At 62.1% G+C, this 14,192-nt stretch overlaps 2 protein-coding genes across 3 annotated transcripts; both read left to right on the top strand.

The window, feature by feature from the left end:
* Positions 1–2,405: 2,405 nt before the first annotated feature.
* On the top strand, positions 2,406–13,702 carry KCNJ4 (potassium inwardly rectifying channel subfamily J member 4; the record flags this gene model as incomplete). 2 transcript variants are annotated; one of them, XM_084291377.1, is made up of 2 exons in its annotated part: positions 2,406–2,452; positions 12,373–13,702. In XM_084291377.1, 2 exons carry the CDS (start codon positions 2,406–2,408, stop codon positions 13,700–13,702), a joined length of 1,377 nt encoding a protein of 458 aa, XP_084147503.1. The 2 variants fall into 2 exon arrangements, with proteins under 2 accessions (XP_084147503.1, XP_084147504.1); XM_084291378.1 differs by lacking the exon at positions 2,406–2,452 and adding an exon at positions 11,339–11,376.
* Positions 7,981–9,117, top strand: LOC311219988 (endosome-associated-trafficking regulator 1-like; the record flags this gene model as incomplete). Its single annotated transcript, XM_084303342.1, has 1 exon — positions 7,981–9,117. One exon carries the CDS (start codon positions 7,981–7,983, stop codon positions 9,115–9,117), a length of 1,137 nt encoding a protein of 378 aa, XP_084159468.1.
* Positions 13,703–14,192: the final 490 nt, after the last annotated feature.

Here is a 14,192-nt window from a genome sequence, read left to right as displayed (position 1 = left end):
AAGGGCTTGTGTTGGCTTCGGGTGGTGTGGCAGGAAGGCAGGACTGTGGCTGCCCATGGTGGTGGTGCTTGGCTTCATCCCCAGGCAGGAGAGGAGTCAGGTTCTGCTTCCCCTTCCCTTCCCTTCCCTTCCCTTCCCTTCCCTTCCCTTCCCTTCCCTTCCCTTCCCTTCCCTTCCCTTCCCTTCCCTTCCCTTCCTTCCCTTCCCTTCCCTTCCCTTCCCTTCCCTTCCCTTCCCTTCCCTTCCCTTTCCCTTCCCTTCCCTTCCCTTCTCCTTCCCTTCCCTTCCCTTCCCTTCCCTCCCCTTCCCCTCCACCTCCTCTCCATCCATCCATGCATCCAATTCTCCATCTATCCATGCATCCATCCACCTCTCCTCCATCCATCAACCCATGTCTCATCCATCCATCCATCCATCCATCCATCCATCCATCCATCCATCCATCCATCCATCCATCCATCCATCCATCCATCCATCACACTCCTTTCCTCCCCTCCTCCATCCACACCTTCATCCTTCCATTCATCTCTTCCCTTCTCCATCCCTCCACCTCTCCATCCCTTCCATCTCCGTCCGTCCCATCCCTCCCTCCCCACACCCTCCACCCCACTGCCCCCCTGCCTCCCCCACCCCACAGCAGCACCGGGAAGGGGTTGGCGGGGGGGGGGGGGGGGGGGGGGGGCTATTTTTGGGACCGTCTCCCTGGCAACGGCTGCCACCACCGTCTGTGGTGGCTTTTCCATAGGTGCTAAAATATTCCACGCTGCTTATTAAAGACGGTGCCGGTGGAGACGGGCGGGGGGGTGGCGACGGTGAGAGCCACGCCGGGGCCGGTGGGCTTGGGGTGGCCGTGGCACCGGGGCTGGTGGCATCCCCAGCGTGACATCCCCACGCCCATCAGACCCCGTGGCCACGCTGCCTGCAACCTTGGCCACGCCACGTCTTGGTGGCAGCTATTCCCCCGGGGTGGAGGGAAAGCGCCACGGCGGCGCGTTTCTCCCCATTTTCACCCCACAAAAAGACTGGGGGTGGGGTTGTGGGGTGAGCCCAGGGGCTGCAGGTGCCGGGTGGCTTCACCTCTTGGGGCGCAGCCAGCGCGGGGACAGTGGGAGGCGGCGGGGGCAGCCCTTGGGGAAGAGCCCTGGCCCCCTTGTGGGGATGGAGAAACGACCCCCTGGGGGGGTCCCCTTGGGGACGGGGACATTGGGGACAGGGGGGGCAGCCAGCCCCGGAGAGGAGCTGGCTGTCTGCAGGGTGCTGGCTGCGCTCCCCGCTCGCAGCTGCGGATCGGCGCCGAGAGGTGCTAAAAATACCCTCTGCTCCTCCCGGGGCCTGCTTTCCCAGGTACCACACGTCTCAAAATGCACCGGGGGGGGTGCCGGCGGTGTCCCACGTGCCTGCGGGGTGATTTTGGGGAGCTGTGTGGGGGGGGCACGGCCTCCAAAGGAGATGGTGGAGCAGCAAGGTTTGGTCTTTCCCGTCCCCCTCCAGGTGTTGTTCCAGCGGGGATTTGGAGCTGGAGAGTGAGCTGAGGCCTCCCAGCCCCTGCAGGGCAGCGTGCTGCCCTCCTGGCCCTCGTCCTCCCTGCTTGTCCCCAGCGGGTGACCCCTTGGAGGCCCCTGAGGTGCTGCAGGCAGCAGGGACCCCCGGGGGAGCTCCCTGGCACAGGGCCCCCCAAGCTCGGCACCTGCTGGGGACTCGGGTCCCTGCTCAGAGCGAGGTCCCAGCTCAGCACCGGGGCTCTGGATGGAGAAATCTCCCCGTCCACGGGGACGGCAGCCCCTCGCCATGGCCTGGCGGCAGGGTTTGGGGCTTTCCTCCCCGGGGGGCACCGTGCCGCTGGTTGAGCTCTGGTCTCCCCCATGGCAGCCCCGCAGCGCGTCTCCATGGCTCTGAGCTCACACGCGAGGATGGGCTAAAGTAGCGGAAAGCTGTTGGAGCCTACCACGGAGTTACTGACTTCTTAGCTACAGCCTGCATAGCAATCAGAGAGGGGGAGAGGCAGCCAGGGAAAGGGAGCAGCAGTGCCGAGCGGGGAGGACGGGGGAACGGGAGAGGCGGCGCGGAAATTTGGGGGGGGAGAGAGCCGGGGAGCAGCGGAGGCGCAGGGGGAGAGAGGAGAAGGGCAGGAGGGGAAGGGGCAGGAGGGGGCAGAGCAGAACTCGTCGCCGAGCTGCGAGCGCACCAGAGCTCGTGGGATGGACGCTCCCGAGGGCAAAGCACGCTGAGGGGAGGCAGAGGCAGGAGGAGAGGAGCGTGGGCACGGCGAGCGAGGGGCTCCTGGGGAAAGGAAACAGCCCGAAGGCGAGAGGGGGCTGAAGAGAAACACACCGGGTTCCTCCGTCCAGGCGAGCTGAGGCGTTTCGTGGGGAGATGGAGGCACCGGCTGCCCTCCCCGTCCTCTGATGCTGGCTCCCCACGGCTCGAGCAGGCGGCCCCCGGCGGGATGCGGGTAAGAGACGGCGCCGGGGAGCGCGGCTCCCGGTGCCGGCACGACAACGGGAAGGTTTTTTTTTTTTTTTCCCTGCGAAAATCCTGCCTCGTTTCATCCGCGCTAGCTCTGAGGAACGGCTATAAATATAACTTAGCGAGATGTGCGTGGCTTCATGCGAGTGTGCCGGGGAATAACAAAGTTGCCTGTGTGCACGGCAGATGTGAATGCGGCTACCGAAGCGTGCCGGGGCAGAGGGCAGGAGCGCGCACCTCTTCGCCAGCCTCCCCAACTTTCCTCCTCTCGCCTCGCCGCCTGCACCTCCCTCGCTTTGCAGGTAACCCGCTCGTGCTTGCAGCTCCCGCTGCTTGCTTAGCTCCTGCTCGCCTCGGGCTGGCTCCTGCTCGCCTTTTCTTTCCCCCGCTCCCTGGGCCAGCCTGCACCATCGCATCCGCCCGCGTGCGCCGGTCCGGGCTCCATCCCTCAGCCCGGAGAAGTACGGCAGCACTGGGAACGTGTTCTCCAAAAAATGGGGTGCAGACGGGGTTGAAGCAGACGTGTGGGCTCTCCGTCTGTGCACGGAGCTTTTTGGCCTCCGAACCTGACCCTTGAAGCTTTCAGAGTCCCAGCTTGGCCGGGGGTGGCCCAGCACCTCCCAGACAAGCCCTGTGCACAGGGCCTTCTGGATGCAGGTTTTGGGTGAAGGAGCTTGGGAAGCCACGAGCAAAACGCCAGAGAAACCCCACGGGTGTGGGGTCGGCGGGCAGGTTTGCGTGGCACGGGGGGGTCACCAGGTGCCACCTTCACCCCCTGATGTCCCCCCTCCTCCAGGAGCTTGCAGTCTCCTGTCTCCACCACCCAGCCTTGGCTTCCTCCATGGCAAAGCTCCGGGGCCTCTTCCTTCTCCCATTCCTTCCTTCTGCCATTCCTCCCCTCTCCCATTTCTCCCCTCCGTGGTTGTCCACGGTCTCGGATGCCTGGAGGAGCTGCTGGGCGTGAGGACGGCCCTACACGTGGCTCCATCAGCTTGGGGTCACCGGGAGCCTGGCGGGGCCGGGGAGGTGCGCAGGGAGCACGGCTCCATGAAGATTTGGGGACGTGCCCCTCTCCATTTGCCATCGGAAGCGATGCCTGAGTCACCCCAGCACGTGGCCACCCCTGGTCGTGGCTGCCAACAACAACAAGGATTATACTGAGGCTAGCTGGGATTTGGGCTTGGAGGGGGAAACGGGAGCCTGGCGGGGATGGCGAGGGGCGGCAACCGAGAGGATGAACGGGAGAGGGCCGCAGCCTTCCCCTTCTCCCTCCATTCCCCCTCCTTGGCCGGGGAAGCCAGGGTTCCTCCAGCAATTTGGCTTCTTGGGACCCCGGTGCTCACCCAAAACGTCCCCGGGGTGGCATTGGGCGGGTGGCGGGACGGGGGGGGACGCGGTGACGGCCACGGGGCCCTGGCTGACATCAGCGCTGATGCGGGCGCGGGGCGTTAATTGCAATCGGCCGTCAGCCAGTTCCCACTTTCCTGGGTCGCTGCCTTATCGCTTAACCCGACGGCGGCCGGGGATCGATCGCTGGCTGCGTGGCGTCCTCATCGATCCCCTGCCCCCAAACGCGCCGTCCCCCTGCTCCGTGCGGGATCCCAAAGGCGCTACGCTTCGACGAGGGGTGTCGGGGGCACCGGTTTTGCTCCCCGACCCTGCCGTTTTTGCCTGTTTTTGGCAGAAGTGCCGGTCCCCATGCCGGCCGGGGGTCCTCCTTGCCTGCCCCAGCCGTCCGTCCCGCTGCTTGATTTCTATGGCAACATTGCTCCCGAAAAGCTCCAGCGGGAGCCTGGCGCCGTGTGACAACGAGGGAGGCGGCGCCCCCCACGCCGTCCCCTGCCAAAAAACACCGAGAAAAGACCCCGGCCCCTCTCCTCGGCCAGCCCCGACACAACACAACGAGCATCCCGCTACCGTGCGGCATCCCCTCCGCCTGCCCTCCGCTGCCTGCCCCCTGCCTTCATCCCCTCTTCTTCCTCCCCTGCTTCCCCCTCGGCCAGGTCACCGTTTTGGGGAGCTCTCCCCTCCGATGCACTTTGTGGGGGCCTTGCCCCCTTCCCTCCGCACTGCGCACGGCTTCTCGCCCTCTCCACCCATCCCGGCCTGCATCACCCCTTGATTTGAGGAATTGCTGGAAAAGGGAATTACGGAAAAATAACAGAAAAAGGGGCTTCAATATTTATTTCAAGGCAGAGGGAGGGAAAGCAGTGCCACGGCCACACGAGTGCTGGGAGGCCGTGGGGATGCCAGAGGCTGGCGGTGGCACTGAGGACGGGCTGGGGAAAGCCCGGCGGTGCTGTGGGGACGCAGGAACCCATCGAGATCCCATAACAAGGGGGTCGGGAGCCCTGCAGCTACACGGAGAGCGAGTGCCCATCCCCGGCGCCTCCTGTTTGAGCCAGGGCTGGGTGTAGGAGCAGGCTTTGCCCCTGCGGGGAGGTGACAGGCTTTTGGTGCTCTCCAAGCCCTCGTCCCTGGTGCTGGAGGGCCAGGGGACAGGGGATGTGGGAACAGGGTGGTGGCGGGCGGGCAGGGGCCAGGGGAGGGGACGCTGCAACCTCTGCTGCCGGCTGTGTCATGCCGGGGACCTTTGCGCCTAGCCCATTTTTATCTGTGTTTTCTCCCTTTCTCTCCTTCTTTCTCCTCTCCCCCTCCCGTCGGTATGTGGGCTGATCACTGCTCAAACTTTTAATTCAGATGGTAATTGGAATAATAATACGGGCAGAATCCTTCTGGCTCTGTTGCTGCAGCTGGCTTCGGGGAGCTATGAATAGCTCTGAGTCACACACTGAGATGGTTTAACTTCAAATCATTTTGTTTTGTTTTCATATTACCCATGCCCAGGCTCCAGGGCTTCGCAGGGGGGAAAAATCCCCTCTCTCACTCCACCCCAAAACACAACCCCGGGCAGAGGCACGTCCACCAAACCCTCCTGGGGACAGCAGGTCGCGCCGGGGAGCTGGTCAGCTCGCCGTGCCTCGCGGGGCAGATGGGGACTGCTGGCACCAACTTGATCTATTTATAATTATTGAAGGAAAAGGCAGCAGTGTGTATGTAAAAATGGCACGGAGCTGCTTCCAGCTTCCTCCCCTCACCTGCCCTACGCCTCTTGCCTCTTGCTCTCCCGCACGGCGGCCACGCCGAGGAGGAGTGGGGCCAAGGAGGACTTGCAGAGCCCCGGCAGCTCATCCCCGCGGCCCTCCGAGCGCTGCCATCGACCCCATGAGGGTTTGGGAGGACCGGGAGCTCCCTGGATGGAGCCGCAAAGGGGATGGAGAGGAAAAAATGGAAGCGGCCACAGGTCCGCTGGGCTCTGCCCAAAACCTGGGTCCCGATCCCCGAAGGGAGCAGGAGGTGAAGGGGAGGAAAGGCACGAGGCAGCGGCCACCGTCGGGGAGGCCGTGACCACAGACGGGGAGGAAGCGTTCACCAGACGGCTCCAGATAAAGCGAAGCGTAAAAATACCATGGGATTTTTCCATCGCCGCCGTTGCTCGCAGCCTGCGTCCTGGAGCGCCAGATACGGCTGTTATAAAAAGAGAAGTGGGGGAGTGCTTCGGCGTGGACCTGTCTGTTCTGCTTCACCAGGCTGCTCCGCCGCGGGGCTGAGGGAAGATTGATGAATGTGAGCCGCTCCGGCAGGGGATGGAGGAGACCCGGGACGAGCGAGGAAACGCACCAGGAGCACGGGATCAAGCGATGGAGGCATCGTGTTGGTGCCATGAGTGCTGCCGGTGCTGCCGGCCTCCAGATCCCTCGGAAAGGGGCAGTGACAGGCACCGTGGACCAGGATGGAGTGCTCAGGGCCTGGCGCAATGGCTTGTGCCAATAAAGCAAAGAGCATGGTGTCCCCTGGGGCACCTGTGGCATGGCTGTGGTGCTCCCAGCATCGCCAGGTGGATGGCACAGGAGATGGGGAGCGGCTGGGAAGGAGGGCAGGGCTGCAGGGAGGGACGGGAGCAATCTGCTGGCCCTGCTCTCCAACCCCCCCGGCTGCAGGGACTGCCACTGCCCCCACGCTGTGCCCACCGAGGGTTCCCCAGGAATCACCACCAAACAACCCCTCAGTTTGCCCCATCTCCACGTGGGTCCCTGGAGGCAGGACCAGCTCCCTGGGCATGCTCTCATGGGATGGGGATTTGCAGCTCTGCCCTCGGCCAAACTTTCCTCCCCTGGTCTGTACGGCCAGCACCGCCCAACTGAGGCCATGAACGTCACCCCCTTTTGCTGGGAACAAACTCAAGCTGCCTCCCACTTCATCCCACTCACGTTTTAGGTCTCGGGGGATGGACAGGACCCCTCGGTGTCCCCTTGGTGTGGATTGCAGGGAGGATACTGATGAGCACGGGGTGATCTGGCGGCACGACCCCTGACCTTGGGGAGCCCACTGCGCAGGCAGGGCCATCTCAGCCTCCCAGGCACATGGGGCTGGGAGCGGTGAGCGGGTTTCTTTCCACCCCTCCATCTCCTGGCTCGTGCGGCGGCCAGGCTGTGGCCGGCCGGCAGTGCGAGCGGTCCCTCTGCCAGCTGGCAGCAGGGGATGGAGCGGGGCGGCAGCAGCGCAGCGCGGACCCGTCTGCGGCCAGCCCGCGGGGCCGATGCCCTGCCCAAAGCGCTGCTGCCGCTCCGCTCGGCTGCCGGCAGCCAGGCTCGGCTCCTCCTGCCTCGCAGGAGGCAGCAAGGGCGGCCTCGGGGGTCCCAGCCGCCCACCGGTGACCGAGGTAGGTGCTCGAGGGGCTGTCCGGAGGGGACGGCGGCGGCGTCCCCCACGCAGCGGGCTGAGGCCGCCGGCAGGGTGGACTTTACGTGGCTCGGCGATTGCCAGGTCGCTGACGGAGTGAAGCAGGTGCCTGGCTTTATAACAGCCCGATTCGTGCTCTGTCCCTGCCCTCCATCCTCTCCCCGCATCAGCCTCCGTGCCCCCGACTGCGGCTTTGCGCGGCACGCTCCTGCTTCGCCAGCCCTGTCCCCTTCCCCTGCCTGGTGCCAGCGCTGGCAGCAATGCTCCAGCAGCCCTGCTCTTGCTGCCAGCGATGTCTCCAGCCCCGCGCTGCCTGCCCAGGGCCACCGATCGCTCTCCCAGTGCAGCACGAGAGGTTTCGGGTCGCTTTGCCAGCTCCTCTCCACCCACCAACAGCATCCCCGGGCTGGGTGGGCTCTGCGGGACCCCGCTGCCAAAAAAAAGCCCTGGTACAGCTCCTGGGTCCCTCACTTCTTCATCGTGACAGCACAGCGGGCATGGAAGCTGCACGGTGACATCACAGACCGGGGTGGTTCCTGGGCACCCCCCTTAGCAGAGACAGAGATGCCCGGTTCTCCCCTCCCTGCCGCCTCCGCTCCCCACCGCGCGCACCCCAGCACCCTGCTGGTTTGAATGGAGGGGCCCCAGTGACCGCCTGGTCCCCCGCCAGTGTCACCGAGGCTGCAGAGGTTGGCACGGGGCAGGTGCCACCCGCCTGCGGGACCGGGGCTCGGGGCGGTTCGGATCCTCCCGTTCCCTGCAGCCCTGAAGATGTCGCGGCCACTTGGTGTCTCCGGGGCGATGGAGAGGGCCTGCCCGGAGCCTCAAGACCTGGAAGATGACGATGATGATGATGACAACGACGAGGACAACGACGATTACCGGTACGCCTGCCACTCCATGCATCCTCCGCCCCAGTGCAAGGGCCGTGACAACTCTGGTGACAGTCAGCTGGAGGATCCGGGCGGGCCCGTCCCCATCCCCTTCCCCTTAAAGCCCAGACACTCCTGCGTGGTGAAGGACGGCGAGAAAAACAGGATGTACGCCAAGAGGCTGGCCAGGCACGCGCTGGAGCTGGAGGAGGACGCTCAGGACTTTCAGGAGCCGTTTTACAAGGAGACGGAGATGGCCGGCAGCTTGTCGGAGGAGGAGGACGACAGCTGGACCAGGACCTACCACCTCCCCGTGCACCAGCGGCCGCGCGGGTCCCATGCTGCCAGCCCGTCTCCGTGCAGCCCCTACGACTCATTCCAGCACGGCGCCAGCAAGCACCCGGGGACGGACGCGTTCGCCCTGTGGGCCCACGCCAGCGACCCGCACCTCGCCTACCCGGAGCACGGCAGGGCCGCGGAGCCCCACATGCAGCAGGAGGAGCCCGTCGGGGACAGGGAGCTCCCCTCCTTGCAGCTGACCTACAGAGTGCTCCGGGATGAGAACAACGTGCTCAGGAGGATGGTGAGGAGCATGCAGAGCTCCTTGGAGAGCCAGGCGCGCACGGTGCGCAGCCTGGAGAGGCGGCTGAAGGCCAGCCTGGTCAAAGAGGAGAGAGAGGCCCAAGGGCTGCAGACGCTCGTCCAGCAAGCCGAGAGGAGCCTCCAGCTCATGACCCAGCGGGCTCTGGAGGCGGAAAGCGACGTGGAGAGGCTGAAGCAGGAGATGATCATTCTCCAGGGGGAGCTGGAGACCTCCAAGGTGGAGAACGAGCACCTGCGAGCAGGCCAGACCACGGACCTGGGGGCGGTGAAGCACAACATAGACGTTGCCTTGCAGAGCCTCCACAAGATAATATCGGGCGCCAACCTGTCCATCAGACAGCTGGTCTCCGGAGCAGAGTCGCTGAACTTTGTTGCTGAGCTCCTGAAGTCCACAGGCAAAATTTCGGATGCTGAAGAAGAGAATGACCCGTGAACGAAATGCTGTGGGGGTCCTGTGGGGGAGCGTACAGACTGGGGCCACGGGTGTCCCCCCCACAGCCTACACTAAAAATGTTTTTTCTCATGTGCTGGGCTGTGTGTGTTCATCTTGGTAGCCTTTATTCTTCACAGAAACGCTTGCCTTGTGGTTAATTATGAATCGTGGGTGCTGCTGTAGCTGTTTTGGCACAGTGGAGCCAGAAGCAAGCACTCCCCAGGCCCTGAGCTGCAAGGCCCGGCCACAGTGGGCCTGTGCAAGAGCTGATTTGGGCTCCCACATGCCCAGCAGCAGGGAATGTGGTTCTCCTAAACACATCCCCTCACTTAGCTGAACAGGGGATGGGCACAGGCCTTGTACCTGTGTTTCCTCCCTTCCCTTTGCCCCTTCTTGGTGAGCTGGGGCAGGTAAGGAGCGGAGGTCTGGGTGCTGCTGCAGATGTTCCTCAGGTCCTCCTTCCTCCTCGCCTCTTCACGTGGAGCCAACAGTTCACCTGGCACCAAAATATGAAGTCTCTTTGGAATTTGTGCTCCTATTTCTGCGGCCAGGGAAAGCAGAGGCTGGGGAGGATGCGGTGGAGAGGAGCATCCCTGAATCACCCACCCTTGCCACCTGCTGAAGAAGTGAAGGCAGGACCCTGCTGTCCAAATTCACCAAAGATGTGGTTTAGCTTCATCCTTTTGGGACCACCTGTGGGCACAAAGTGGCCTTTCTTGGTCACCTAGTCATCCCTCAAGATTTCTGACCAATTTAGGTTACCCACCTCAGTTTCTGCTGTAGGTTATCCTGCACATGACCCTTCTTAAATAGTTGGTTGCAGTTGGGTGGTGAGGGGTGGGTGCTGGCAGAGTTCAGCACCGTTTTTTTTTCCTGATGGGAATTTTGCAGAGCAAAAATTCACTTTTACCTCTACAAGGTAAGTGTTGAACTACGAGGCTGCTGCTGTCTCACGGTCCTCTAGCGTCCCTGCTCTGAACAGCCCCCGTTGTGTTGCCACAGGCCTTCAGCTGCCTCAGTAACCTTGGCTTCTGGGGAAGGGACTGCTGATTAACCTTCATCAGAGACGTGACAACGGCAGTGCCTGCACATCAGGGGTGATGTCTGGAGCTCCTGACTTACTGCCTTCCAGTCTGTGCTCCGAAGGCGGCGGTCACTCTTAACCACACGAAGCCCCACTCTTGCAACAAGCTCTAAACATCAGGTTTGACCCAGAAATCCTTGGATTTGACCGAGATATGGCAACCGCTGGTTGCTCATCGGTGAGGCTGGGAGGAAGGCTGGCCGTGTCTGCGCTGCTGCCGTAATCCAAAGGTTACAGCGCGGGATTAGCACGGGTGTACAAAGCCCTTCCTAATCGGTGAGTCATTACCCCCTCGCTGCGTTTCACTTCCCAGCAGCTCTAGGTCGGCTCTCGAGCCTTCAGTCTCCCAGTCCTTCAGTTCGGGGAGGACCAGGTCGGGACATAGCATCTGCTGGACGTCCTCCCCACGGCGCGCGCGGGCTGCCGCAAGGTCTGTTTGCTCTAACCGGCTTCTGCTTGGCTACCCCTAAGCTCTTTCTTTGCGTCACTTCTCCTTTTTGGCTCTACTTTTTGCTTTTCTTCCCATCTTTAAAATGGTGGTGGTGGTGGTGGGGGGATGTTCTGCACTCCCTGGAATTAAACGCCCTCTGGGTCAGGCTGGGCTGACGGAGATCCCTGCGGACCGCCGCGTGTGTCCGTGCTTTGTTAGTCCTTGTGTGCAGGGTATTTAGGCTGGCTGAGCTCTTGCCCTCGTGTAAGCTATGATATTAATATATTGGCTCAGGGCAGGGGCCCTGCAAGCTGCTCAACTGGCGTGTCCTTGATCTGCGGAGCGGTGACCAGCCTGCCAGCACCTCTACCTGGGCTGGGGGCTGGGGGCTGCGGGCCCTGGGTCAACCAGGCCTGCGTCTATCGGCCCTTCACCTGCTGGAGCAGGGCTGTGGCGTGGTGTCCCCTGGCACCACCAGGACCCTCTGGGATCCGTGCACCATCCACACACCCAGAACGGGTGCTTTCGTGGGGGGCTTTGACGGGGTTTTGCTCTGTCCTTCTCCATAAGGCACGCAGCCAGGAGCAATGGCGATGACAGCATGGGCCTCAGCTGGCCAGAGGTGAAACCCAGAGCCGCTCGGTCCCGCCTGAGTGCCGCTGCATGAGATCCCACGCTCCTCCAGCTCCCCTGGCCCCCGACACCCGATGATACAGCGAGCCATGGGCAGCGTCCGAGTCAACCGGTGAGTAGCCTTCATCTCAAGGACTGTTGCTGCAGCAGGTGGTCCGGGCAGCCTCATCTGGTCCCTCAGGCTCTACCTTCAGCCCATCTCTCGCTATATCCTTCTCAAAGTACCTGCCGGGGGCTTTCCCGCTCCAAGCCATGGCTCCTTTCTCTGGCTCCAATCTGAAACGCGCCATATGTGGGGGGAGATCTTGGCTCTCAGCAGGGTTGGCTGCTGCAGAGGAGAAGCAAAGTACCAATGCAGTGCTGGACACTTGCCCTGGCCCAGAAATTGCCAATTTCAGCAGGACTGCAGAAGCCCCGCGTCCCCTTTCCAATGAGATGAGGATGGCAGATGGTGCTGGAGCTGTTAGGCTGCCCTGAAGAAAACACCCTATTTAAGCACCGAGCACTTGGCACCGGGGTGATGGTGGCCATGCCGGAGGAATCCAGCAAACCTGTCAACACGACGGGGTGGGAGGGAGGCACTGCCAGCCCAAGTGGTCCTGGGAGGCCACGGTGACAAGGGCAGAGTGGTCTCGGTGGGTCTGTGCACGCGGGGAGAGGCAGCTGAATCTCCTCAGGGCTCAGAGCATCTTCTGCCATCACGCCTTTAAGCAGCCTCTGCGACTTTAGGCCCAGCAGCACATAAGCACTCAGGAGCTGCCTTCTCCTGGCAGCGAGGAGAGGTGCAGCGGTGCCATCCGTGACGGAGGGGAGCAGGGAGGACAAAGGCTCCCCAGAGAGGGGAGTTTCTCCCAGGGAAACTGCCAGTGCTTTGGTTGTTGATCTCCAAATTACACCTTTGGCTTCGGATGCGGGATGCTGGGAGCCACGCTCGTTGCTGTGGCAACTGAATTGTCCTGAGCGCAGGGAAGTGTATAAACATTGTCACCAACGCACAATGGAGTCGGTGAGGAGAGCAGAGGAGGAACTAGCAACGCCCAGCCTTATATAACGCCGGGGCCAACATGTTGCTCCTCACGTCTCTCTCTGCCTGTCCCTTCTCTTCCAGGTACAGCATCGTCTCGACCGAAGAGGATGGACACAAGGTCTCCGCGCTGGGCAGCATGAACGGGCACAGCCGGAACGGGAAGGGCCATGCCCCCCGGCGGAAGCACCGCAACCGCTTCGTCAAGAAGAACGGCCAGTGCAACGTCTACTTCGCCAACCTGAGCAACAAGTCTCAGCGCTACATGGCCGACATCTTCACCACCTGCGTGGACACGCGCTGGCGGTACATGCTCATGATCTTCTCCGCCGCCTTCCTGGTCTCCTGGCTCTTCTTCGGCTTCCTCTTCTGGTGCATCGCTTTCTTCCACGGCGACCTCAACGCACCGGCGGTGGGAGGTGGCCCCTCTCTCCTCAAGCCCTGCATCATGCACGTGAACAGCTTCCTGGGGGCTTTTCTTTTCTCGGTGGAGACGCAGACAACCATCGGGTACGGCTTCCGCTGCGTGACTGAGGAGTGCCCGCTGGCCATCATGGCAGTCGTGGTCCAGTCCATCGTGGGCTGCGTTATTGACTCCTTCATGATTGGCACCATCATGGCCAAGATGGCCAGGCCCAAGAAGCGGGCCCAGACTCTCCTCTTCAGTCACCACGCGGTCATCTCCGTGCGGGATGGCAAACTGTGCCTCATGTGGCGAGTGGGCAACCTGAGGAGGAGCCACATTGTGGAGGCCCACGTCCGAGCCCAGCTCATCAAGCCCTACATGACAGAGGAAGGGGAATACCTACCCTTGGACCAGCGGGACCTCAATGTAGGCTATGACGTGGGCCTCGATCGTATATTTCTGGTCTCGCCCATTATTATTGTTCATGAGATCGATGAGGAGAGCCCGCTCTATGGGATTGGCAAGGAGGAGTTGGAGACGGAGAACTTTGAGATTGTTGTTATCCTGGAGGGGATGGTGGAAGCCACGGCCATGACCACGCAGGCACGAAGCTCTTACCTCGCGAGCGAAATCCTCTGGGGTCACCGTTTTGAACCAGTCGTGTTCGAGGAGAAGAACCACTACAAAGTGGATTATTCGCGCTTTCACAAGACCTACGAGGTAGCTGGCACACCTTGCTGCTCGGCCCGGGAGCTGCAAGAAAGCAAGATGACTATCCTACCTTCTCCTCCACCTCCCAGTGCCTTCTGCTATGAGAACGAGCTGGCCCTTGTCAGTCAAGACGAAGACGAAGACGATGATGAAGTGGGTGTGGCGTTAGGTGGCAGCACCAAGGAAGAGGGAGGTGTCATCCAGATGATGGATTTTGGAAGCCACCTGGACCTGGAGCGGCTCCAGGCAACTCTGCCCCTAGATACTATCTCGTACCGCAGGGAGTCAGCCATCTAACTCCTCCAACCTCCCCATGCTACACCCGTTGCCCACCATCTCCTCCTTTGTTCTGCCCCCGTACGTAGCCGGATAAGTCCCTCGCCCACCAAAAAAAAACCAAAACAACCCGCCCGTGACCACCTCTCAGCACCTGAGTACATCAAGGCCTGGAGCTGCTCTGATATACTCCCCATCCCGTGAAGTTATACCGCCTGGAAGAGGAGTGAGGATACACGATCCTTCCGGGGTGTGCAGCTTGTGCGAGGACCCGTTGCCTGCCCAGAGGCAGCAGAGGAGCACACCCGGTTTCTCATCTCTGGAGAGGCGACAGGAGTCCGTGCCCTCAACAGGCAGGCTGGGACCCCCGAAATTGTTTCTGCGGCTGAGACACTGACAGACTTTCTGGCCCCTCCCGACGTGGGCAGGCCCCGTGGCTATCACGATTGTCACGAGGAGAGGAGTGGTGATACCTAAGCCCTGACCAGATGAGGATGGACAGGAGAGTTTA

The sequence above is a fragment of the Netta rufina genome, assembly GCF_964035555.1.
Source record: "Netta rufina genome assembly, chromosome: 1".
Lineage (NCBI taxonomy): Eukaryota > Metazoa > Chordata > Aves > Anseriformes > Anatidae > Netta > Netta rufina.
Note: the sequence above shows the minus strand (reverse complement) of the source record. Positions and strands in the feature narration are given on the sequence as shown.